Raw genomic sequence first — 27,816 nt, forward strand, 5'->3', positions numbered from 1 at the left:
GCCATCAAGCCTGGGCGCTTTGCACCTAAAGGACCATAAAAAGTTTTCCAGCCCAGCTCCACATTTCTATCCTTCCTCACCTTCCTCTAGGAGTTCAAATGCATGGCTAGGAAGAGGCCTCGTATTAAGGAGTGAGGCAGGGGGAACGGCCATAGTTATTCCTGAAGGAAACCCCTCACTATCACCGTCATTACCGCCTCAGCTCCTACAAGCCGCAACCTCACGATTTTGGGAATTGTGATGAAACCGTAAGCGTTTCTCCCAGCCCACCACCCTTTGAAGGATAAGGACAGTGGCTAGGAAGTTTTCACCATCTCCTGTTAAGAAAAAGGGCAGGGAAACGGTGGTGCGGGACATGATATTCCCCCAGCCTGGAAGATAACAGTAATCACAGGATTCCTAACAATGCCTTCCCGGGGGGCTGTGTTTCAGCAGCTTCACAATGAAAACAATCCATCGATTGAAGATTGAAAATTGACTGAAAAACCTTGGAAAACCCCTGGATAGGTTAGAAAGACCAAAATAGCCTGTGACTGACAGAAAAAAAAGGAGGAAACAGAATTCGCAAATTGGTAGACGGAGATTCAGCTTACCTTTTTAAACATCACTAGTGAGATGACGGCAGAGGCTGTGAAAAGTGCTGCTATAATTATCATCATGATGCCAACAGGAATACTCTTGTTGAGACCGGTAAGAGATGAAATCCAACCGCTAACAGGTAGCAAAACAAGAAAGAGGGAGTGGGGGGGAAGGGGGAAGGTAATGCAGTCATACCCATTTTTATAAGACTTGATTGTTCACTGTGAAGGGTGCAGTAACTACCTCTAGACTCTGAGCTCATTGTAGGCAGGGAATGTGTCTGTATGTTATATTCTACTCTCCTAAGCACTTAGTACAGTGTTTTGCATATGTAAGCACTCAGTATGATTGAACTATGATTGAATATTACTTCTTTGTATTCATTAGTTCATTCAATCGTATTTACTGAGAGCTTACTGTGTACAGAGCACTGTACTAAGCGCTTGGAAAGTACAAGTCGGCAACAGATAGAGACAACCCCTACGCAACAACGGACTGAGAGTCTAGAATGGGGAGACAGACAACAAAACAAGTAGACAGGCATGAATAGCATCACTATAAATAGAATGATAGAAATACACACATCATTAATAAAATAAATAGAATAATAAATATGTACATACATACAAAGGTGATATGGGCCAGGGAGGGGGGTAGAACAGGGGAGGGAGGCGGGGTGATGGGGGGAGGAAGGGCATAGGAAAAGGGGGGCTCAGTCTGGGAAGGCCTCCTGGAGGAGGTGAGCTTTCTGTAGGGCTTTGAAGGGGGGAAGTGTGCTAGTTTGGTGGATTTGAGGAGGGACGGCATTCCAGTCCAGAGGGAGGACATGGGCCAGGGGTAGACGGCAGGACAGGTGAGAACGAGGCACAGTGAGGAGGTTAGCAGCGGCAGAGTGGCGGTGTGTGAGGGCTGGGCGGGAGAAGAAGAGAAGGGAGGTGAGGTAAGAGGGGGCTAGGGGATGGAGAGCTTTGAAGCCAAAGCTCCAGTTAATAAGGCATTTGAAATCTGTGCACATTTAGGTATAATGCCTTCGGTCCTCACATGACAGAGGAACAGCTTGACCTAATGGATAGAGCACGGTCCTAAGAGTCAGATGGACCAGGGCTCTAATCTCAGCTCCACCACGTGTCTGCTGTGTTACCTTGGGCCAGTCTCTTGACTTCTTTGGTCCTCAGTGACCTCATCTGTAAAATGGGGATTCAGCCTGTGGGCCCCATGTGGGACAAGGACTGGGTCCTTGTATCTACCCCAGTGCCTGGCACACATTAAGTACGTAACAAGCACCATTTCAACAGTGAATGTTTACGTGCTTCACTGGTCTGACTGCATGGTGAGCTTTCCCAGGTAAATCTGTTTGTTCTAAAATGTGGCTGACCATCTGGATTCGCTGCAATGAAATGAGGATGACAAAATTTCTTCAAGAGAATGTTTAAAACTGTATTTGCAAATAAACTGATTTATAATAACTTAGAGATTGTAGAGGAACGGAATCAATTTGGAAATATGGCTGTGAAAACAGACCTTTCAATAACACAGGCAAATTAGAATATATTTTGGTAAAAACTCCTACCATACTTCAATGGGATCAAAGGAAAATGTACTAGGGAAAATTTGGAGGCTGGTTTAAAAAAAAACAAACACAAACCAGCAATGGGAGGTTGAAAGTAACAGACTTGGACCACCTACATAAGTTGGGTAGGGACCGTCTCTATATGCTGCCGACTTGTACTTCCCAAGCACTTAGTACAGTGCTCTGCACACAGTAAGCGCTCAATAAATACGATTGAATGAATGAATGCAGGTGTGGGGAGGGCAAATGAATCACAGTGAAGAAGCTTCAGCTGGATGCCTACTTCATATATGAAATCACAAAGGAGGAGAGGGGCAGTTTGTAGGTTTCCACAAGGAGGAAAAAAAACACCTTCATTTTTTTTTTTAATTCACATTCAGTCAGCTGCTAAGTCCTGCCATTTCTAACACTTCCCAGATCATATTGGGGAAAGAGTGGCGGGAAGACGGGAACAAGACTGTGGTGCAGTGAGGGTGAGCAAGAAAGCCACTGAGAATGGGGGAGTGTGGAGAAGACATATAGTGAGGGGCGGGAGGGGTGGTAATGATCTGTCGTTCATTTATTTGTTTCTGTATATTAACATCTGTCCCCCCCCACTCTAGCCTGTGAACCTGTTTTGGGCACAGAACGTGTCTGTTGTTGTATTGTACTCTTCCAAGTGCTCAGGACAGTGTTTTGCACAGTGTAAGCACTCAGTGAATACAATTCAATGAATTAGTACAGACTTAATTGCAGTGTCTGGACACGAAGGTAGGGCTGGGTATACGCATGCCCAAATCATGCAGAGAATATCCCTGGTGGGCATGCATCACAGGGGTGGTTGTAACCCTGGGTACACCTGCATTTGCTTGAGCCTTCCCAAACACGTAAGTTCCTTATGGGCAGGGAACGTGTCTGCTTATTCTGCTGTATTGTAATAATAACAATTAATAATAATGATGGTATTTGTTAAGCGCTTACTAGGTGCCAAGCACTGTTCCAAGCACAGGGGTGGATGCAAGGTAATCAGGTTGGAAAGGCTGGAATTGGAAAGGCTCAATAACTACAACTGATCGATCGGCTGATACGGGTCAAAGAGGTGGTGGGGAAAACCGACAGGAGGTGGGTCTAGTGAAAAGGGCATAAAACTGGCAGTCAGGAGACTAGGATCTAGTCTTGGCCACTGGCCACTGTGTGATCTTGGGCAAGTTATTTAACCTCTTAGGACCCCAGTTTCCTTGTGTGTAAAATGAGGACGAGTCACACTCTCTTACACTGTAAGTGCTGAGTCGGGCAGGGATTGGGTCTAAACTGATTATATTGTATTTACCTCAAGGTATGGCACATAAGGAGCATTTAAAATATCATTATTAGATTATTTTTATTAAAAACATAGTCTTTGCCCTTACGGAGTTTACAGTCTGAAGTGTGTAAATACTGTGGCCGAAATCTAATCCAAACTTGTTAAAGCTCCAGGTTTCCAATGGCACTTTGCCTGCTCCCTACTTAATAATAATAATAATAATTATGGCACTTATTAAGCGCTTACTATGTGCAAAGCACTGAGGGTAAAATGAGATAATTGACATGAAAACGCTTTGAAGAACAGATGTTGCACAAAAAACAAGATGATATTTTCATTGTGAGTGAAGTCCAAAGAAATCTTTCACTCTTTTTTCAAGCTCAATTTTCATTTTTTAAAACCTAAAGGTCAACTTAGAGTCAATTATTTCTTTAAAAAAAACACCTTTAAAATGCTAGGCATATCTCAAAGTTGAAGGAATATAAACAACTTACCAGTTGCCCCACCCGTGAAATCCGGCAGCCTGAAGTACATGAACAGCAAATTGACAGATATACACAAAGAAGAACACAAAGAATCGGAAAGAGCTGTCACTCCTAAAAACCAAATAAAACAACAACAACAACAAAAAACAAACAACAAAAAGAGAGGAGGAAAAAACGGTTAGGTTTTTTTTCAGCATACCTATTGGGCAAGCACATTACAGGCTATTACAGAAACCAAAATACAATAGCTGCTGATCTAATCTTCTCTAATCAAAATTAAACTCCATAATGATCCAAGCAAGATCACTGCAGTCTAGATTTTTCATTTGAGCCATCTGAGCTCTACATTTGAGCCAAGGACTCAAAACATGTTTAAAGATTTCCAGTATACCTCATGGATTTGTTTTTGGATCTAAATACGATAATTATACAACTTGGGCCAAACACAGCAAGATATTTATGCTCACTGTTGATTTCTACAGATTCTCTCACCAATTGACCTGGCAAATAATTTCAAAGGATGGCAATACATGTTTCTCCCCACAGCACCTGTATATATGTATATATGTTTGTACATATTTATTACTCTATTTATTTATTTATTTTACTTGTACATATCTATTCTATTTATTTTATTCTGTTGGTATGTTTGGTTTTGTTCTCTGTCTCCCCCTTTCAGACTGTGAGCCCACTGTTGGGTAGGGACTGTCTCTATATGTTGCCAACTTGTACTTCCCAAGCGCTTAGTACAGTGCTCTGCACACAGTAAGCGCTCAATAAATACGATTGATGATGATGAGGAGGAGGAGGATAAAGCAATTGTTAAAAACTGAGAACAAAACCAGGAGTTTGATCATTGGTTTACTCCTTCCAAAACTAAGACTTAGACCTAAACTTGGCTACCGACAAAACGGAGGACTCACTTACTGGTAGCTACAATATGCTTGTCTGACCTGAGGTCATTTCACAATGATAATTCATCCATTAAAATAAGCCATTTTTCCTGAAACAGCATTTTCAAGAGCACCAATGAGAACAAAATGGTTCACTGTTCTGAATCCAGGAAACCACCAAAACCAGCAAGACATTTCCCAGCAAATATTAGTTGCTTTCACTGATAATGTCCTCTCCTGGTTGTCCTCCTTTCTCTGATAGTTCCTTCTCAGTCTCTTTTGCTCACTCCTCCTCTGCCTCCCACCCTCTGACAGTGTGGGTCTTTTAAGGCTCAGGTCTGTGGCCCCTTCTATTCTCCACCTAAACCCCCGCCTTTAGAGAACTGAAGTGTTCTCTGTTTGAATTTCTAAAACACCTGGAATATATTTGTCTAGGAAATAAATCATCATTCCTCTTTCTGAGTTAAGCCCAGACTTCTAGATTCATTATATGTCTTAAACGCAGCAAGTTTCTCTTACCATATCATGGTGTTAACATACAATAAAGCAATATATTATAGAATGTTGTCCAACTGTAATCACGTCTTTTGTCTTTCCTCAGACCTAAACCTGAACCCTTGGTAACAGTGACAGGAGTAGCAAATGGAAAATTGGGGTATTTTTCTTGTTTGGAACATCAATAACATCCACCTATCACTTCAGTGACATCAAAAGGAACATGCCGAGGGGATTACATTATGACATAAAGATGCTGCAATGAGGCTCTGTACTCAGCATTTAGTAGTAGTGGAGGGGACTACAATCTTGCAGACCCTACATAAAACTCTACAGCACAAGAAACCGAGTTATAAACCAGTTGCAGAATGATTAACTGTCAATGAATAGATTAGGGAGAGAGAAGGAGAGAGAGAAAGGTGGTGGGGAGATAGGGGAACATTGGTGCCTACTGGGTACCAATGTTTTCCCTTCCTGGAGATGCCCTCTGCCACCAACCCAAGGCTGAGGATCCCCTTAATCTATTTCTTCAGAGTTTCCACAAAGTCACAATGGGTTAATACACAGCCTGCCTTTACCGAGAAATGAATGAGATTCTCACACTCTGAGAAAAAAATTTGAAAGAAAAGATCAAGGGAAGAGGCAAAACATTTAGCCTGATAGACAAATAGAATCCGATAACAATGGAGCATCCGGCTGTCACTCCAATTCCTTTGTAACAATTGCAGTATTAAATGTGTCACAATTGTTTCTTCCATACCTGTTCTTGCATGAGCACATACTCAACTCACGTCTAAAACTGATTTAATGACTAAAAACTCTAGTTGAATTAAACATCTTAGGGATTTTCAATATGTGTACTTGAGCATTTGTTTCTATATTATGCGGCATTTCATTTGTTTTTATTTATTGGTATTTATTAAGTGCTATGTCCCAGGCACTGTACTGAGCACTGGGGTAGATGGAAGCTTCGATACAGTCCCTGTCCTCCATGGGGCTCACAGTCTTAATCCCCATTTTACAGATGAGGGAACTGAGGCACAGGGAAGTGACGTGGCTTGCCCAAGGTCACCCAACAGACAAGTGGCAGATCTGGGATTACAACCCAGGTCCTCTGACTTCTAGGCCTGGGCTCTTTCCACTAGGTCATGTTGGTTCCCTAATCTTGCTAAATTCTAGCTCTTCCATGTACTTTAAAAAGGTATCATAACATTATCCATTTTTACCCAGTGAGTATTTCTTCAGAATACATACTCCAGGCAATGATTCATTCTGCTGCCTGGATAATTTTTCTGAAAAGCCATTTAGATCATATATCTCACCACTCTTCGAAAACCTCCAATGGTTGCCCATCCACCTCTGCATCCCAAAGAAACTCCTTACCATCGGCTTTAAGGCAATCAGCTCACTCCCTCTTACCTTACTGATCTCCTGCTCAAAGCCAGCCCGCATACTCTGCTACTCCAATGCCATCCTACACTCTCTCAATCTTGTCTTTTCCACCTCTGACCCCTTGCCCATATCCTCCTTAAGGCCTGTAACTCCCTCCCCCTTCAAATCCAACCATCTCCCCACCCTCAAAACCCTCCTAAAAATCGCATCTCCTCCAAGTGGCCTACCCTTGTTGAAGTCCTTTATTTCCCCTATCTGCCTTTCCATCTGCACGACTATGGACTTGGCTCTATACCCTTTAAGCCTTTGAGAGGCACCTCAGCCCCACAGCACTCGAGTGCATATCTTTATGGTCTGCTATGTCCCCCATTGGTAATTTAATTCTCATCTCTCCCACTTGATTGTAAGCTCCTTGAGAGCAGGGATCATGTCTCCTAATTCTACTGTCCTAAGTGCTTAGTACAGTTTTTCTGCACACAATTTCGGCACACAGCACTTGATAAATACCACTGATTGACTGATAGTTCACATACTTTCTCTAGGGATGGACTGTGGCATAACTTTGCCTCTATATGCAATGTAAGCCTCAAACATCTACCTCCTAATACAAGACACGTTACACTAGATTATTAGAAAGAGTTGCAAGGGAAGAGGACCACCAAAATACCTCATGCCAGTGTTATTCAATATACTTCAGTGGTGCCATAACTGGTCTTCTCATGTCAAAAAGTAAGATGATTAAACAGAAAAAACTTAAATAGCATGTGCATGGTACGAACAAATACAGAGTGACACTTGTGGAGTGAGCAACATCTAGAAATGTGGAAGACACTGATTCCTTATTCAGTTTGAAAATTATACATTTTTCAAGGAAGCTAACAGACCTTAAAGGAGGTAAAAAGTGAGAGAAGAGGTAATCGCATGAGGGAGAAGCAGCTTGCATGTTGCACTTTGACTTAAGGGGGTGGAATTCCAACAGCTGGCATACTGCTTTGACTTAAGGGGGTGGAATTCCAACAACCTCAGAGTTGTAGTATTTATCACAACCTTTTCACCTTGGAAAAGAAAGTAAATGCTTTGGGTGAGAAAGTGAATATTTTTCTGCCAACTTGTTGGTTTTGTTTTTGAGATGGAAAACGCTTTTCAATTTGACTCATGCATTTCATGAAGTGTATAATCTCTCCTCACAGGTCTGCTGTGCTCTCCCCTCTTAGATTATTAGATCGTGAGCCTCCTGAAGGCCAGGAACCAGGCTAATTCCCAACTGTACATTCTTTCCCGTGATTTAGTAAACTGTTCTGCACCCCTAAATTTTTAATATGCAATACTACTACTACAACAAGATCTATGAAGGATACGTAACTTTTAAAATAATTTTCCTTTGTAATATGTAGTATATACTGCTCTCTAAAATAAAGGATCCTGAAAGTTAAAAATCAGAGGAATGTTACATACCAGGTTATTAAGTTACTAACCCACTGAATTGAATTATCATTCACAAATTTCAAGTTATTCATGAACTTTCAAAATTAAATCAATAAACCATTCCTCATAAAGTCTACTCAAACGGATGATATAAACAAAACACTTAACTAGAAAAAAATCAGTTGTCTACAAAATAGATTTGATTATGACAATGTATATCCTAAACGGAGTTTATTTCTAGCTCCATTATCATTTACCAATCTCACTAAATTATAGAAAGATGTATTAAAACAGTGATAGACTTAAAGAAGCACAAGCAAACTGTTCCAAATTCCATTCAGGCCTTTCTACAAGGTATTTGGACACCATATAATTGTGGTACTAAGCACTGGGGTAGATGCAAGATAATCAGGTTGGACAGAGTCCCTGCCCCACACAGGACTCACCATCTTAATATCCTTTTTACAGATGGGGTAACTGAGGCATAAAGAAGTTAAATGACTTGGCCAAGGCCACATAGCAGACAAGAGGTGAAGCTGGAATTAGAACTAGATTTAGACTCCCAGGCCTGTGCTCTTTCCACTAAACGATGCTTCTCTAAACTGAAGCTGGGATTCATCTGGGATGTATATATATATATATTTTTTTTTTGGTATATCTACATAAATTTAGATATATAGATATAGATAGACAATTTATTTTCTGGGGGGTTCTGTTTTATGTTCAGGTTTTTAATTTCAGCAGGAAAGCTGAATTAGAGAGAGCTAAAGAGATTAGCATTCAACCTAATAAACAAAACTAGTACGAGTCCGGGCAACCAACGGATCTGGGGGTATGATTTATATCTCTGTGTATCAATGTCTCTCATTTGGTCTTCTGAGAGTTTAATAAAACCTCTCCATCCTTCCTTAACTCCCCAAAAAGCTGGGTGCTGTGTGCCTGCAGTTTTGATTGGCATCTCAGATTGTGAGAGACTCAAGATCAAGGGCGGGAAACGTCTCATTGATCCTGTTCCTCCTTTCCACACTGCACCGCTGTGCTGTTTCCCTCTTCTCCTACCATTTTCTTCTTCACTACTCCTCAAGCTTAACTGTGGGAAAGTTACAGTAAAATACTTTATTCCTCTGCAGTGAACTAGGCATTAACCAAGCACAGCCAAGTTGCAGTCTCCCTGCCTACAAGAAGATTAAATATCTTCAGTGTTTAGTAAATGTCTAACTTGTGGCCACGCATTTAATCAAACCCTTTCTAGGCATAATTGGGTTCAAAATATCTAGGTGAAAGAGGGGAGGAGGAGGAGGGGGATTCCTTGTCCCAAACAGGTCTTGGTTCCTACCCACAGTGGGAAGCTGTTAGAGCCTATTAAAGTCCTGCAAGGCTGATTCAATTTGCACTGTGGCAGGGAAACACTGTCCAGCACCACTGTCTCCCAGCCCTAAGTGTCAGAACCCAAAATGATCCTAGGTTGGTTGAGTTACTTCTGTGTCCTGTATAGCCTTACTCTCCAGCCACCATATTCATTTCAACCACAAAGCAGGAAGAGGGCCAACTGAGATACCCCATCCCAATTTCACTGGCCCCACCGGATAGCTTGAATTGTACAATCAACACCAGGGGTTGGGGAGGGATAATAATAATGTGCAAAGCACTGTTCTAAGTGCTGGGGAGGTTACAAGGTGATCAGGTTGTCCCACGGGGTGGGGGGGCTCACAGTCTTAATCCCCATTTTACAGACGAGGTAACAGGCACAGAGAAGTTAAGTGACTTGCCCAAAGTCACACAACTGACAATTGGCCTAGCCGGAATTCAAACCCATGACCTCTGACTCCAAAGTCCATGCTCTTTCCACTGAGCCACGCTGCTTCTCAGCTTCCCACACCTTATTTAAAGAAACCCGCACCTGTGCTCCCTATCCGGGCCTCTCCAAGGCCCCAAGTAACCAGTCAACCTAGGACCAGACTGAATCCTCCTTTCCTTCTCACCACACCTCTCCACGCTTCTCTCCCATCTATGGAAAAGATATCCCTTTATAACCCCCATGAACACTCCTCACCTGCTATATATATATATATGTATATATATATAGCAGGTGAGGAGTGTTCATATATATATATATTATATATCATATATATATGTTCAATATATATATATTGGTTGGGGATTCCTTTGGTCTCTCCTGACCCAGCTTCCCAATAAGTGCATGTGTCTGTATCCCTCTTCAATGGGGAAGAGCTGGGGGTGACCCTTCTGGCAATTGTACACACCTGACAGTATCCCTCCAAAATAACTTATTTTGTACCCTTTTCCTAAATGAGGACCGGACACTTGCTTCAGTAATATCATTCCACAAACTGTGTCACCCACAAAGATTGGTCCAAACTTGAAAATGAATTGACATCTGAAAGCACAGCTAATCAACTGAGAAGTGCAAGGACCTAAGTTGGGCTGTTGTCTATACCTGTCCTAATATTATACTACAACAATTTTTAATTTTTTGTGTAGGTAGACCAATTATTGCCACTGTTTATGTTTTGTGACAAACACAAAGTTGCTTTGCCAAATAGCCTTCTGACAACTTAAGTGAATAAACAAACCCTAGAGCAGAATACACAAGCGACAGTTTTCTTTATCTAAAATGACCATTTTCATGGTGTTTTCTAGCAACTTAGATGTTTCGTACGAAAAATGGAGGCACGGAACCCTTGTACCAATTAAAATAGGTTGCATTTTACTACCCTGAACCCAACTTGAATAACTGTTCATTTAATCATTTATAATCATAATCAAAAGCACACAAAAATTTTACCTGAAAGCTCCGTAAAGTGGTCTGTACCAACAGACAAATGAGCAAGGAGTAAAAAGCAAGAACCAGAGGATACCCAATCCAAAATCAACCCCTCGTGCAGGATCAACACAAAACCAGGCCAAACATCCGAAGATATTTAGAAACAGTGTGACTGCATGGACTGTGGAACCAAAAACAAACAAACAAAATAAAGTTTATATTCAACAGATTTATTCATTTCATAAATATTTTACCTGAAAATAGGAAACGTTTCCATAGCAGTTGAACTATGACAGCCTCAGCCATATTTCCTAGTTCATAATTGGCTTAATTTTTATGGTTTGCTAAATTTGACTTGAAAATGGTAAAACTTAAAATTTAACTTGCTTGAACCAATCTACTCAGAATTTGAAGATTATAGATGGAGATACGGTCATGCCGTAAAACTTTTACCAGTTCTTAAAATGACATTGAGTTCTACAATTTATGTAGATGTTCATTTCTCCAATAAAAAGTTAAACACTTATAGCTGCCTTTCATTACTACTTGGAGATCTTAGAAAGCATCTTAGATACTGAGAAATTATTATTTTCTCCAACTGGCCTCTAACAGCAGGGCAGAAGGACATAACCCCAAATGGTCCTGAAAGGCCTCACTGTTGGAAGTTCCTTCTTTTATTTTAAAGCCTTCTTGTAAACTGTACAAATGAGTTTCAGTATACCGAATGGCATATATTTTAACATTTAAAAATAAATCAATTCAAAAGTTATCCCATGAAACTCAGGATAAAGATTAAACAGCACCCAAAGAGCACTCAAATGCTTCACATTCAACAGAATGAGGATAGTTAAATAAAATGATCAAAATAAATTGGAAGGCTTTTGGAGATATACTTTCCAAGTTCCACAAAACATTAAACTCATTGGCTGTTTTAAAAATGTAGGAAACTCACATTGGACTCAAATATCTATTAATACCCTCCCACAAAAGGTATCCAAGTATGTATAACAGAAGAGCAAAGCCACTTACCTTTCATGGAGGTCCTTTTATAGAATAAGCCTTGGGAAAAGCTAGCTTAGGATGACGTAAATTGAGGAAAATTTGTTTAGGTTTGGGACAAAAGATAGACTTATCAAATACTGTAAAGATATCTTCCTTATCCCTCTAATACTAACACTCAGCTCGCATCTCTCCCCTTCCCAAAGAGCCCAGCATCTTTATAAAAATGTGTTTTAGACAATGATCCTGTTGCCCACAATGCTACCACTGGCTAAGTGGACTGCCTCCTCCTCCCTGGAAGCCAAATGTCTCTTCCTTGGGCCCTTGACCCTTTCTGGGATTCTATGCCTCACATATATATTATAAATTACTTATTCATATTAATGCTGTTACTCCCTCTAGACTGTAAGTTTGTTATGGGCAGGGAACATGTCTACTAATTCTCTTGCACTGTACTCTTCCAAAGCACTTAGTACAGTGTTCTGCACATAGTAAGCACTCCATAAATATTACTGATTGATTAGCTGGATGACTCTCCGCTACAGGGAGGGTTTTGAAATAACTGGCCACAGAGAAGCTCACAGCAAAACTCTTCAAATTCTTCTGAGGCAGAGAGCCACGGTTTAGAAACCCCATTACAAATGGGCCACTTTAGCAGAGACTGAAGTCAGGTCTGGGGCTTTTCTGACTGGGCTGCTGTCTCCAACAAATGTAACATACAAAGCTACTGAGGATCAGTAGGACTGGATAAATACGGTTGCGAGTGGCTTCTTAAAATTGTTCTTCCCTTCTGAAGCTTCAAATTTGTCAGAAATATCTTGGCTTTAGAACCATGTGGTATATAATCAGGGCCTGGTCATACTGGGTGATTAAGCAATAAATTACCACCTCAAGGCACTGAATGGCTCAAGAGCTAACAAACCTCCAGAAATGCCCACTTCAGACTCCAGGAAAAACTTACTTATGCAGATGGTTCTAACTCATTAATAATACAAATAATGATGGCATTTGTTAAGCGCTTACTATGTGCAAAGCACTGTTCTAAGCACTGGATTAGTTGCTCAAGGCTACTTAGAGAGATTTTTGTTAAGGCTATTCAGAGTTGAGACCTTTAAAAACTTTACAGCTCTGAGAGGCCAATAGGCTAAGTCTTTGATAATACCCACAACTGTCTATCTTTAAGGACATGTGGCACAAGCTCAGCACCACTTCCACGAAGCCTGAGATAAAAGAGAAAAATGCCTGAATGGCTACATTAAATGCATGCCCTACCCTGTTGGGCAATGGAGACAGGTAATGGGAGGTTCCTATAATTAATTCAAATCGGGCATAGGTTGGAACTGAATCATTCCAATGTACTAGCATTTTCAATTGATCTTGCTGCCCAAATGTCTGTCTCGGAAACCATTAAAAAAAAGCAACAGCAACTTTTTCCACTGTTAGGCTCAACCGAGGTCACAGCATAAGAAGGAATGAGACCAAAGGTACTCATGTTAGTCCCTCTCTGAAATCAGCTATTAGAAATACTTACTTGGCAACTTTGTGAACATGCAATTGACTTTAAAAAAATCCTGCTTTCTCAGGAAAACTGAAGAACTTGAGGGAGCATGGAATAAAAGGAAAAAAACTACTTTCTTTGACTATAAAATATTATAAATTATTAGCTTTCCATGATAATTCCCTGAATGCCTAGATATTGGATTATGGTAGTGAAACATTTCCTACAATGGCTGAATTTCTCTGAAACTGAGACCTCAATTCTAATATGTCAGGGCAATTTTGTCTCGTAATAAGATTACATTCTTAACGGGTCATAATTAAATCTAGTGACATTACCTCCACATTGAAGCACAAGACACTGGCTGGGTCACCTCAGCTCAAGAGAGGTAGGACTCTGAAACTATTTGGTTGATTTGTTCCCCTGTGAGTCCCGTGTGGGACTGTGAGTCCCTTGTGGGATCTAGAAACTCCCGAGTCTAGACCCTCGATGATCTAGGCGCTAAGACACGGCACGGGAGGAACCTAGAGCCTTGAGGCGCTGGAGCCCCTGGATGCCGGAGCCACCTCGGGAACCTAGAGCCCCCAGATGCCAGAGGCGCCTTGGGAACCTAGAGCCCTCGGGGCGCTGGAGCCGCCTTGGGAACCTAGATCCTCCAGGAGCTGGAGTCTAGAAGCTCAGGTACCTAGACCCTCGATGACCTAGAACCTCGGCAATCTAGAAGTTCACGAATCTAGAACCTCAGTGATCTAGAACCTCGTGAGTCTAGGACCTAGGCACTAAGACTGTGCAGGGGTGGAGCCTAGAGCCTCCAGGACTGTGAGCCCACTGTTGGGTAGGGACTGTCTCTATATGTTGCCAATTTGTACTTCCCAAGCGCTTAGTACAGTGCTCTGCACATAGTAAGCGCTCAATAAATACGATTGATGATGATGATGATGGAGTCTAAAACTTTGGGCACCTAGAACCTCGGTGATCTGGAGTCTCAATGATCTAGAACTTCGAGAGCCTAAAACCTTGCAAGTCTAGAACCTCAATTATCTAGGCACTAAGACTTGGCACGGGAGAAACCTAGAGCCTCAGAGTGCCAGAGCCCCCGGATGCTGGAGCCACCCTGGGAACCTAGAGCCCTCAGGGTGCCAGAGCTGCCTTAGGAACTTATAGCCTCCGGGCACTGGAACTCCCGGATGCCAGAGCCGCCTTGGGAATCTAGAGCCTTGTACACCAGAGCCGCCTCGGGAAACTAGAGCCTCCAGGAGCTGGAGCCACCTTGGGAACCTAAAGCCTCGAGAACCTAGAACCCCAGGATGCTGGAGCCGCCTCGGGAACCTAAAGCCTCAGGAAGCTAGATCCTCCAGGAGCTGGAGTGGGGTCCTCAGGCACCTAGAACCTCGGGATTCCAGACTGTGAGCCTGTTGTTGGGTAGGGATCGTCTCTGTTGCCGAACTGTACTTTCTAAGCGCTTAGTACAGTGCTCTGCACATAGTAAGCACTCAATAAATACGACTGAATGAATGAATGACAGGGACTGTGTCCAACCTGATTAACGTGTATCAACCCCAGCACTCAGAACACATAGTAAGCGCTTAACTATTATTATTATTATGAAGAGTCAGCCAAACCTATAAAAGGTGGTTAATGACGGAATCCCAGTATCCATGTAGTCTTTCCCCCTTATGTCATAACGGCACCAACAGGCCAAGAATTCTGACAGTTAAAGATGGTTTATGGCTTTTACCTGGGAAAAAGGAATCATGCTGGCTATGTAAAACAAAAGCACCAAATCTGCTCCACCAAGAAAAATACTACAATCGGTCACAAAGTATCTGCATTCTGGGGGCTTGGCAACGGCTAGGTCTATACGGTCGGGACATAACATCCTGTCAGCAGTACTGCCTTATTATTTCTTTTCTGCCTTCCTCAATGCCTGCTGCTGGCTACTAGGATTTTAACTGGAAGGATCAGTTACCAGAAAGGGCATCAAGCTGGGACAGGCCACAAGTGGGACCGCTGCAAGTGGAGCAACCACGCAACCGACAGGCTAAAGTTCAGAACCGTTTCCAGTTAGACTGTAGGGCCCCATGAGTTACGATGTTTAATTCAAAGGCACACTGAATTCGAAACTATGTCGTCTGAGGGAATGTCTTAGTAACTAGAGTTCTCTTTTAATTGTAAAAGTATTCACCTTCCCCAAAGTTTGGAATCCAGCCTGATACACTAAAAAATGCTTAGAGTTTATCTGAGGCCAGGCGCAGCTCACACATTATAAAGGGTTTGCTTCCATAGCAGGAAGAAAAAAATGCAGAGCATTGAGCATCAGACAGAAACTAAGAATTCTACTTACCTATATATAAAAATAGCCTGGGGAATTCTTTTTAAAAAAGCAAAGCCTATTGAACAGTGGGCCATCTTATCACGGATTACCACATGCTAATTCTCTTTCCTTAAAATAATATCAATCCCATGTTCAACTGTTTATGAAATTAAACCATTTTCCTTCAAATAGCAGGGGCTCTGGCTCTCATTATGTCCATTTGTTCATTTACAATGACCCATAAAAAGGAAAGCTTATTTGATAGAGTGACTACAGTCACAGCTGTGAAACATGCTCTGCTTTTAGGACCACATAAGAGTACAGAAATGTGTGTTTTAGTCAATACTCACACATCCACAAGTAGTACATAATCTTGACTGTCTTTTGAAACTCTACAGGGATGTCAACAGAAAAGTCCTGATAGAAACAAGGCCCCACTGGAAAGTTCCCAGGAAGTGGTGGCCAATTATTTTTTCTGCCTGTAAATTGAAGAAATGAAACATCATCAGTATAACGTTATTTGCAATTGCTATTTTTCTTAAGAGACTCATCTGCCTGAATAACATGCCCAATTACACGCACGAGGCTGAAAACTTGTGTGATGAAATTGGTGGGTACCCGGCACAAAACCAGACGTATAAGTGTCAATTACCCAATTAATTTGTTCAATACAGTCAAAATGAAGAACTCAGAAATAAAAATATTAATATTTAGGTTTCAATGATCTAGTTTAACTATCTGCGTTGATCACATTCACCTAATTGTGCCTTTCTATTCCTCCATCTGGCCTTCTCTGTAAAGAGCAAGTCTCCTGCTTATTTAAAACAAAACAAAAACCTACCCTTCCTCACCTATCCCTAGCTCCTAGAAAAAGGAGCTAGGGATTTGCCTCCTAAAAAACACTGGCTCCTCCCTCTGCCATTTTTTCCTCCCCAACAGCTACCTTCAAACCACCCACTCTCTGCTGACTCCTTCCCCTCTGCCTTCAACATATTCATCTCTCCTATTTAAAGAAAGCTTCTCTGGATTCCACAGCACACTCCAGCTAAGTACAAAGTGTGGGGAATAGTGCACTGTATGCTTTAAGTGCTCAATTACCTTTACTACTACAGCAATCGTCCTATTTCCCAGCACCCAATTTCTGTCCAAACTCCTCAAACCCACTGCCTCCTCTTCTCTTCCGATGTTCTACAATCTGGTTTCTGTCCTCTTCACTCCACTCAGACCATTCATTCTCCTTGTCAAATTGAACGGACTCAACTTTCAGTTGCTTTTGACACAGAACCACTCTCTTCTGCTAGAAACTCTAACGCCTTGGTTGTGGTGATACCAGTCTCTCCTATTTCTTCTCCCACCCATCTCTGGCTGCTTCTGTCAGCTTCTAAGTACTGCTCACTCCCATCTCTACTTCATGCCACCCGGGAGAGATGAGATCCTGCCGCCCCAGGGTTCTGCTCAGGTGGAAAGAGGCCAGACTGGAGTCAAGCTTGGCTGGGCTCTGGATTTATCTTGGCAGGGCTCCACACTAAACCCCACTGCAAGTCCAAGTATTGACCTTAACTTTCAAAAAACTCTACTTGCGTATTTCCTACTGAAAGCTCACCTCCTCCAGGATGCCCTCCCAGACTGAGCCCCCCTTTCCCTCTGCTCCCCCTCCCCACTGCACCGACCCACTCTCTTTACTCTACTGCCCCGCCTCACAGCACTTGTACATATATATGTCCATATTTATAATTATAATTCTATTCATTTTTATAAATGATGTGTACATATCTATAATTGCATTTATTTGTAATGATGCTACTGATGCCTGTTTACTTGTTTTGATGTCTGTCTCCCCCCTTTCTAGACTGTGAGCCCACTGTGGGCAGGGATTGTCTCTGTTGCTGAACTGTACTTCCCATGTGCTTAGTACAGTGCTCTGCATACAGTAAGTAATCAATCAACTGTATTTATTGAATGCTTACTGTGTGCAGAGCACTGTACTAAACGTTTGGGAGAGTGCGAAATAACAGTATTCTATTTATTTTGTTAATGATGTGCATCTAGCTTTATTTCTATTTATTCTGATGACTTGACTCCTGTTCACATGCTTTGTTTTGTTGTCTGTCTCCCCCTTCTAGACTGTGAGCCCGTTGTTGGATAGGGACCGTCTCTATATGTTGCCAACTTGTACTTCCCAAGCGCTTAGTACAGTGCTCTGCAAACAGTAAGCACTCAATAAATACAACTGAATGAATGAATGAATGAATATAACAGACACATTCCCTGTATCCTTTTATCTTTCCTCTCCATTTAGTAGCGTATTGGGAACAAAGTATCTCTAAACAAATATCCCACTTCTGCCACTTGTCAGCTGTGTGACTTTGGACAAGTCACTTCACTTCTCTGTGCCTAAGTTGCCTCATCTGTAAAATGGGGATTATGACTGTGAACCCCATGTGGGACAACCTGGTAACTCTGTATCTACCCCAGCGCTCAGAACAGTGCTCGGCACATAGTAAGCACTTAACAAATATTATTATTATTATTATTATTATTATTATTATTATTATTATTATATCAAGAATGACCAGTTGGGAAATTAATTAGAGTACATCATGAAATGTCAAGCATGTGTAGGTTCTGCTAGGCAAATGACCACCTACTTACCAGTAAAACCACACAGAAGTAACATCCAGTGCTATTCAAGCACAGGGACTGAAGGAAGAGATTGCATCTATCAGCTGAACTGTACTATCCCCCAAGTGCCTAGTACAGTGTTCTGCACAAAGTAAGTGTTCAATAAATGCCACTGATTGATTGCATTCTTGCACAACATATGCACATAACACACTTCTTCCAAATCTGTTGAGCCCTGGATCCAAATTAGAAGAAAGTTTCCTGGTTCCCAAATAACGTTTGAGCCAAAATGTTTAGTGGAGACGTGTGTTCATTTAGTGAGGACATGTGTTATGGCAGAACCTGGTTTACCTACGGAAAGCCACGCAGGAGCAGAGTCAACGTGTGCTTCTGCAGAGTCTAAATGAAGCAGCAAAATTCCAGATGATTTGTCCCTTGCAGACATCCCAGCCTGACTGAAAAATCCAGTCCCTGAAGTCTAACTTTTGGCTTGAGTTTCAGTTGGGCTAAAGATTTTCCTACCACGCCTTTAGTTTCCTTCTTAAAGTCACATTATCTATGCATCCCCTGTATGAGGACCTGGGTTCTAGGATCAGCTCCACCGTTTGCCTGTTGCGTGACCTTGGGCAAGTCACTTCACTTCTCTGTGCCTCAGTTTGCTCATTTGTAAAATGAGGATTTAATACCTGTTCTCCCTCCCAATTAGAATGTGACCCTCATGTGGGACAGGGACTGTGTCCAATCTGATTATCTTGTATCTATCTACCCCACTGCAGAGTAAGCACTTAACAAGTATCATAGTTTTTAAGTACAATATTATCTTCAGAGAGCACTGCAACCACATAAAGGTTCCTTGCTCCACTTGGCTTAGGAAGACCCAACCAACACTTCCTCCCTCAACAAATAACGTTTCCCAGCTTCACAAAGACTTGCATTTCTGGATTGTGAATGCTTCTAGTTCCCTATCTCAACTAATTTAGAGAAACACAGAGAACACAGATGTGCTTCAGAATTATTCAGGCTATCCTCTGTAAGTCTATATAAAGAGACCCTAGGGTTAAACTTCTGGCAGCAGTAATAATAGCATTTACTAAATGCTTACTGTGTGCAAAGCAATGTACTAAACCCTGGGAAAGAATATGTACAAATGGGAAATTGACACAAACACTGTCCCTTGTCGGGTTCGCAATCTTTTGAGGCTAAACTCCAGTAATTTGGGATTCCAAGAATGTGTCAGATGTATAAGATTAAATACAATTCTAATTCTTTATGTCCTCTAGAGCCAGAGAAGACATAAGACTAAGATTCCTAAGGCAGGGGGGACAAGAACAGGAGACCCAAGAAATATGGGCTACATCAAAGGGCTGCTGTAGTAAGCAATAGCAAGGAAGAGTTCTAGTATTATGGAGATTTAAGAAGGGCGCAATCTTTAAAATTAGTATGTCAGAATTACTGTCAAAATAAGAATTTAAATAATAATAGGAAAAATAATAAAGATAGCAAGGAAAACATTTTAGAGGGGAGCCAAAAATAGTAGGTCACCAAAATATTACATTTCTAATTTCAGAATTTTAAAATATTTTATAAATGTCATGCTAATAGGCATTTTTCACAATGAAGCAATATATAAAAGGCAGACATGCAAAAATTATGTCTATAATTTATACTGAAAAACTATACTTTATTTCTAACTTCCTCCTCATTACCTTTCAAAAAGAAATGTTCTAGCTGAGTGGCCCCTCTACCTATCTCTTCCACACAATATTAATGTTTCCCAAAATGCAATAGTTGTGTGGGACCCAAGTCCTCCTGCTTCATCTCTAGCTAAGCTTTTGGAACATTTGTGCCGAGCTAGCAATGGAGATAAGCATGCTCATTAACAAGGACAGGTTTTAATTAATATCACTGAGGACGCACAAAGCCTTCCCCTTAACCCCTATTGTCTCCCTGGAGCACAGGGCCCTGGGCCTTTTGCCGCTGTGAAGGCCTCAGCAGAGCGTAATTAATTTCAAAATCTGTCACTCTCTAAACTGTAAACTCCTTGTGGGCGGGGTACATGTCTACCAACGCTGTCTTAATGTACTCTCCCAAATGCTTAGTACAGTGCTCTGCCCAGTATGCATTCAATTAATACCCCTGATTAATATCTGTATGACATTTTTATTTTCCCAAAGCCCCTGTGAGGCAGGGAGAGTATTGCCCCATTTTACAGCAGATTATTAATGATGGCATTTATTAAGCGTTTACTACGTGCAAAGCACTGTTCTCAGCGCTGTGAAACTGAGGCCTGGGAGAGGTTAACTGCGTTGCCATAGTCACACAGCAACCCTGTGGCAGAGCTGGGTCTATATCTTGGGCATCCGGCCACCCAGCCCCTTGCACTTTTCACTCAATCATGCTAAAGATTTTCCTACCACGCCTTTAGTTTCCTTCCTAAAGTCACATTATCTATGCATCCCCTGTATGACCAAAGGCAACTAAAGCAGAATTGATAAGGCACCCCCAAGACCGTCTTGTCTTATACTGTTGAGTCGTCTCTGACCAAAGCGAAGCCATGGACGCATCTCTCCCAAAATGCCCCACCTCCATCTGCAATTGTTCTGGTAGTATATCCATAGAGTTTTAGGACCTTCTAAACCACATCTTGATATTTACCATGGGGTGCCCTAAGCTACAATAGAGCCACGAGGGCTCCCCAAACAACCTCCCTCCTTACTCAACAACCTCCCTAAAGTGTGTGTGATCAACGCTGACTCTTTTCAGATTAATCCTCCAAGTCCCAGGGAGGCAGGAACAAGCAGTGTGGCCTCGTGGGGAAGCCGAGTGGACTACTGGACTAAGACTCGGCTCTGCCACTTGTCTGTTGTGTGACCTTGGACAAGTCACTTCACTTCTCTGGGCCTCAATGATCTCTTCTGTAAAATGGGGATCAAGACTATGAGCCCCATTTGGTACTTGGACTGCGTCCAACCTAATTAGCTTGTTTCTACCCCCTTGCTTAGTACAGTGCCTGGTACACATTAAGAGCATAACCAATACCATAAAAAACCTAAGTAATGCCCACTGCTACTACTGCTGGCAATTATGTAGAAATTAATTGCCTACACTGAGTTTACACAAGGGCTTTGAGAATTTTTTAAGGGCTTGGATGCATACCACCATGCTGATTGAGGCTCTGCATCTCTCTTTCTCTGCGATCTAATTCCGCTGCTTTTCTTTCTAGCTCTTCCTGACGTTTCAGCAGCTCAGCTTGAGCCAAGGCATGTTCCTAAAGAGAAGGTGATAAAAGACATGTTAACAGAATTGTCATACTGAAGAGCCCCAGGACCCTTTTTTTCCTGTACACGTCTATTAAAAATGGAAGGTACACAACACCTTCATTTCAAAAACGTTTCCAAAATGGAACTCCCCCGAAGGTTACCCGATTCAGAAAATAGAAGGTAAAGAAATCATATTTACAACTAATATTTGTTCTAATTAGCACTTGCTCAAGAGTAAAGTCTTATTCCACAGTTAACATAAACTAACCTTTGCAATTTGTGTATAAGCTGGGGCTTCTTCTGTCGGCTTCATGATGGCTGGTTGCGTGCTAGGTACATTAGGAATTTTTGAGTTTCCTGGGGGTGGCTGATAAGAAAAAACAAAAATAAATTTCACAGTAAAATGTTAATTTAAATGATGCAGAAGCTTAAAATGAAATTAAATTAGCTCATGATGTGACACTGCCCTTTACTATCTCTAAACCGTGGAAGGGACATCAACCTTATTTGTTTCAAGGGGCTTCAGAATTATTGCATTCAAACTGATGATGATAAATAATAGTAACTGCAGTATCTGTTAAGTGCTTGCTATGTGCCAACCACTGTACTAAGCGCTGAAGCAGACATAAGCAAACTGGGTTGGACACAGCCCCCTGTCCCAAGTGGGGCTCAGAGTCTCAATCCCCATTTTATAGACAAGCTAACTGAGGCACAGAGGAAGTGAAGTGACTTGCTCACGGTCACAGCAGGTAAGTAGTGGAGCTGGATTTCAAACCCATGACCTTCTGACTCCCATGCCTGTGCTCTATTTACTAGGCCACACTGCTTCTCAACTTCTATAGTAATAGATCTCATCTTAATCAGGTAGCAGCTATATTCAAGCAGCCTGTCCTGAAAAATTCATTAAGACTCTAAGACTTCAGGATGAAATAGTTGGCCAGGTCAGAATCAAGGATGGCACAGCTGATCCATTTCCCATTGCCAACGGAGTAAAACAGGATTGTGTAGAGGGCTTGGCCTGTTCGATTCAGGCAATGCTGGAGGATGCATGGTGTTAGAATATACTTTACATACCTCTGGAAATCAGTCAATTAATGGTATTTATTGAGCACAGCATTAAGTGTTTGGGTAAGTATAATACAACATAGTTAGCATGCACAATCCATTATTTCATTCAATCGTATTTACTGAACACTTACTGTGTGCAGAGCACTGTACTAAGCACTTGGGAGAGTACACTATAACAGTAAACAGATACACTCCCTGCCCACAACATGCACAATAATAATAATAATAATGATGATAATAATTATGGCATTAAGTGCTTACTCTGTGCACAGCACTGTTCTAAACCTGTGCAAAATGCACTGATTTACATGCTTTGATTAATTAAAATGATGGCATTTGTTTTTAATGATGGCATTTGTTAAGCGCTTACTATGTGCCAAGCACTGTTTTAGATGAGGTAATGAGGTTGTTCCATGTGGGGCTCACAGTCTTAATCCCCATTTAGTTTACAGTCTACGGGGGAGACAGACATTAAAACAAATTAGAAATCAGAGAAATAGTAGAGCATAAGAGTATTTATACAATTATTGTGGGGCTGGGGTAAATATCAAAGTGCTTAAGGGGTACACAGCCATGGTCATAGTTGGCACAGGGGAAATAAAGGGCTTAGTCTGAAAAGGCCTGTTTGGGGAAATGTGATTTTAGGAAGGTTTTGAAAGTTGGGAGAAAGGTGGATAGTCGAATATGAAGGGAGAGGGAGTTTCTGGTTCCAGGGAGAACACAGGCAAGGGATGGGTGATGGGATAGCCAGCCTAGAAGTATAGAGAGTAGGAGGGTGTTAGACTGGATGGGTTGGACTGTAGGTAGCTCAGGAAGGTGAGATAAAAGGGAAAGAGCTGATTGAGTGTCTTAAAGTTGATGGTGAGGAATTTGATGGACTATCATTGGAGGATGTTGAGGAATGGGGAGATATAGATTGAGCAGTTTTTCAGAAAAACAATCCAGTCAGCAGTTTGAAGAATGGTATAGATTGAGCAGTTTTTCAGAAAAACAATCCAGTCAGCAGTTTGAAGAATGGACTTGAGATGGGAGAGATATGATGCAAAGAAGTCAGAGAGGGGGTTGATGGAGCAAGCAAGACAGGAAAGGGTGCGTGCTTGGATCGGTGTGGTAGCAGTCTGAATGTAGGGGAAAGAGCGGATTAGAGAGATGTTGTGAAGGTAGAACCGACAGGATTTGGTGACCGACTACGTGGGTTAAATGAGAGAGCCGAGTCAAGGAAAATGCTAAAGTTACGGGGTGGTGAGACAGGGAGAATGGCAGCACTGAGTACAATCAATCATATTTATTGTGTGATTACTGTGTGCAGAGCACACAGTGCTTGGGAGAGTACAATACAATCAATCAATCAATCGTATTTATTGAGTGCTTACTGTGTGCAGAGCACTGTACTAAGCGCTTGGGAAGTAAAAGTTGGCAACACATAGAGACGGTCCCTACCCAACAGTGGGCTTACAGTCTAGAAGGGGGAGACAGAGAACAAAACAAAACATATTAACAAAATAAAATAAATAGAATAGATATGTACAAGTAAAATAAATAAATGGAGTAATAAATACATACAAAAATATATACATATATACACTGCATACTTATAGATACAATATATTCAGTGGTTCCCCTCTATCTACACACTTATTACCCTTTAAAAGAACTCCCAATAATCAATCAACAGTATGTACATTGGTCCTAAACCTGAGTGTAGATTTCACCAATTTCCCAAGGTATAAGAGTGAAATCACCAATATACAATTTCCATGATTACCACAAACTCCCCTTAAAGTTGGGTGTGCACTGGTGACCCATCAGTTCTCTAGCTGAGTGGTCATTTACAATATGTTACATACACCTGTCATAGGTTCATGATTTACCAAGTTCTTTTGAAACTTCCGAATGCCCGTCATCTGATTCTAGTGATTCAATCCCTCTAGATAGCATTTTGACCTAAGGCATCCTGGGTGGTTACCATAACTTGATCCGATTCCTCTGGCTTGTCTCCTATAAAAACATTACTTGTTTCTATGTCTCTACCATCTTCCTTACTAAAAGAACTGAAGGATTAATTGAGACCCTTGGCTCTCTGCCTTCCATCCCCGAGAGCATCTTTCACAACATGATCATCAAGTGGCTCCACTGATTACCTCGGAATAAAACGGGGTAAATACCATACACAAAACACAGAGCTGGTAGACACATGAACTGCTTACGATGGGCTTACGGTCCATACGGACATTAATATAAATAAATTATGGCTGTGCACATAAGTGTTGTGGGGCTGGGCGAAAGTTGAATAAAGGGGGCAAATCCAAGTGCAAGGGTGATACAGAAGGCAGCGGGAGGAGAAGAAGTGGGGGCTTAGTAAGGGGAAGGCCTACTGGAGGAGATGTGCACATAATAAGGTTTTGAAGGTGGGGAGAGTGATCGTTTGTCGGATATGAAGAGGCAGGACATGGGCGAGAGGTCAGTGGTGAGATAGATGAGACTGAGGAACACTGAGTACATTGGAAATTAGAGGAGCATGGGCTGTGTTGTAATAGGAAAGCCGCGAGGTAAAGGTAGGAGGGAGCAAGGTGTCTGAGTGCTTTATAGCCAACGGTAAGGAGTTTCTGTTTGATGTAGAAATAGATGGGCAACCACTGGAGATCATTGAGGAATGGGGAAAACATGAACTGGACGGTTTTGCAGAAAAATAATCCAGGCAGCAGACTGGAGTGGGGAGACGCAGGAGGCCGGGAAGCCAGCAAGAAGGCTGATGAAATATTCATTCATTGAACTGAATTTATTGAGCATTTATTCATTCATTCAATCATTTTTACTGAGCACTTACTGTGTGCAGAGCACTGTACTAAGCACTTGGGAAGTACAAATAGGCAACATATAGAGACGGTTCCTACCCAACAACAGGTTCACAGTCTAGAAGGGGGGAGACAGACAAAAAAAAATTGTGTCCACAGCACTGTGTTAAGCACTTGGGAGAGTACAATACAACAATAAACAGACACATTTCCTGCCCACAACGAGTTTACAGTCTAGCGGGGGTAGGGCGGACACGGATATCAATACAATTACATTTATGTACATAAGTGCTATGGCGCTGGGGTGGGGGAGAGCAAAGGGAGCAAATCTGGGCAATGCAGAAGGGAGTGGGAGATGAGGAAAGGTGGAGCTCAGTCTGGGAAGACCTCTTGGAGGAGATGTGCCTTCAATAAGGCTTTCAAGGAGGGGAGAGTAATTGTCAGATTTGAAGAGGGAGGGCATTCCAGTCCAGAGGCAGGACGTGGGCTAGGGGTTGGCAGCAAGATAGGTGAGATCAAGGCACAGTGAGAAGGTTAGCACTAGAGAAGCAAAGTGTGCGGGCTGGGTTGTAGAAGGAGAGAAGCAAGATGAGGTGAGAAGGAGCAAAGTGGTGGAGTGCTTTAAAGCCAATGGTGAGTTTTTGTTTGATGCAGAGATGGATGGGCAACCACTGGTGTGACAAGGGGGGACAGGATAAATGTTTGCATTAGCACGGTTGCTGTTTAGATAGCAAAGGGTGGATTTTAGCGATGTGACAGTTGAATCGACAGGATTTGGTGACAGATTGGATATGTGGGTTGAATGAGAGAGGTGAGTTGAGGAAATGCCAAGGATATGGACTTGTGAGACAGGGAGGATGCCAGTGCTGTCTACAGCAATGGGAAAGTCAGGGGGAGGCCGGGGTTTGAATGGGAAGATGAGTTCTGTTTTGGACTATCTCAGACCTGATCATCACCATCCAATGTCCTAGAAACAGTTATTTGAAAATTACTGTATGCAATTAACTGCCCTAAATGAATTCAAGAAGACATGCAAATTGACTGTAAGCTACTTCACCCACTTAGCAAAGCCTGTGAACTGACAATTAAGAAACTGATCTGATCTATCATCCCACACCAGGGAAACCAAACACACAGCCAAATATTCCCATCAACAGCAGAATACTATTACCTAGGCAGCAAAGACCAAAGGTGCAATGATAGACAAGGAAGCAGAAGACAATCATGACGGACAGGACATCTTTTGGAAGGCTGTCCAACAGTGTGGCGGCAGAATGGTATCAGATTTAAGATGAAACACTAAAGGTCTACAGACTTTTGTGTTCTCCAACCTTCTCTATGCCTATGGGGCCCGGACCACATAGAGGTGCCGTATCTTGCTCCTTGAGCAATTCCATTACATGTCATTAACGGGACTGACTCAATATCAAATAGCATGAACAATTAAGTTCTGGAAATATAGTGAGTCTCTTAAGGTCAAAGCTCTGCCCACCTTAACCTGGTCATGCTGACTGCGACAGCATATTCGTTCAATTGTATTTATTGAGCGCTTACTGTGTGCACAGCACTGTACTAAGCACTTGGGAAGTACAAGTCGGCAACATATAGAGATGGTCCCTACCCAACAACAGGCCCACAGTCTAGAAGGGGGAGACAGACAACAAAACAAAACATGTAGATAGGTGTCAAAGTCGTCAGAACAAATAGAATTAAAGCTGTATGCACATCATTAACAAAATAAATAGAATAGTAAATATGGACAAGTAAAATAGAGTAATAAATCTGTACAAATGTATATACAAGTGCTGTGAGGAGGGGAAGGAGGTAGGGCGGGGGGGATGGGGAGGAGGAGAGGACAAAGGGGGCTCAGTCTCAGCATATTGATAGACAAGAAGCCTAAAGAGTCTGCACTTCATCATCAATCGTATTTATTGAGCGCTTACTATGTGCAGAGCACTGTACTAAGCGCTAGGGAAGTACAAATTGGCAACATATAGAGATAGTCCCTACTCAACAGTGGGCTCACAGTCTAAAAGACTGTGACTGCACTTTTAACCTGTAGAAGAAAATGAAACATTTATTCCTTTGGACACACTTTTAAGTTACCTTAAAGTTAAAAGCACCTAAAGGGGTCACTGAAAAGGAAGGGGAAAAAAGCTCCAAATCAATTCTATAAATGATCAAATAAGACAAGTCCCTAATTCGTCTTGGTGATCCCCACCAAGCAACTGTTTTGCTTGTCGCTTTGCAATTTCTATACTGATTGAGAGCAAGGGAGAAATCTTTCCAGGCTTGAGGCTGCGCAAGATACCTGACAATGAACAGTTTCCCACTGAACTGTACCTAAAAATTCT

At 42.0% G+C, this 27,816-nt stretch overlaps 1 protein-coding gene across 1 annotated transcript in view; it reads right to left on the minus strand.

The window, feature by feature from the left end:
- SCAMP1 (secretory carrier membrane protein 1) overlaps positions 1–27,816 on the minus strand; it is an 83,330-nt gene that overhangs the window by 12,075 nt on the left and 43,439 nt on the right. The window contains exons 3-8 of the mRNA XM_038765614.1: positions 21,868–21,966; positions 21,496–21,607; positions 16,068–16,196; positions 10,928–11,087; positions 3,926–4,027; positions 594–711 (exon numbers count right to left, since the gene is read on the minus strand). Of these exons, the coding sequence (XP_038621542.1) occupies positions 594–711; positions 3,926–4,027; positions 10,928–11,087; positions 16,068–16,196; positions 21,496–21,607; positions 21,868–21,966 (720 nt within the window). The remainder of the gene's footprint in view (positions 1–593; positions 712–3,925; positions 4,028–10,927; positions 11,088–16,067; positions 16,197–21,495; positions 21,608–21,867; positions 21,967–27,816) is intronic.

This window comes from Tachyglossus aculeatus, chromosome 23 (assembly GCF_015852505.1).
Source record: "Tachyglossus aculeatus isolate mTacAcu1 chromosome 23, mTacAcu1.pri, whole genome shotgun sequence".
Classification (NCBI taxonomy): domain Eukaryota; kingdom Metazoa; phylum Chordata; class Mammalia; order Monotremata; family Tachyglossidae; genus Tachyglossus; species Tachyglossus aculeatus.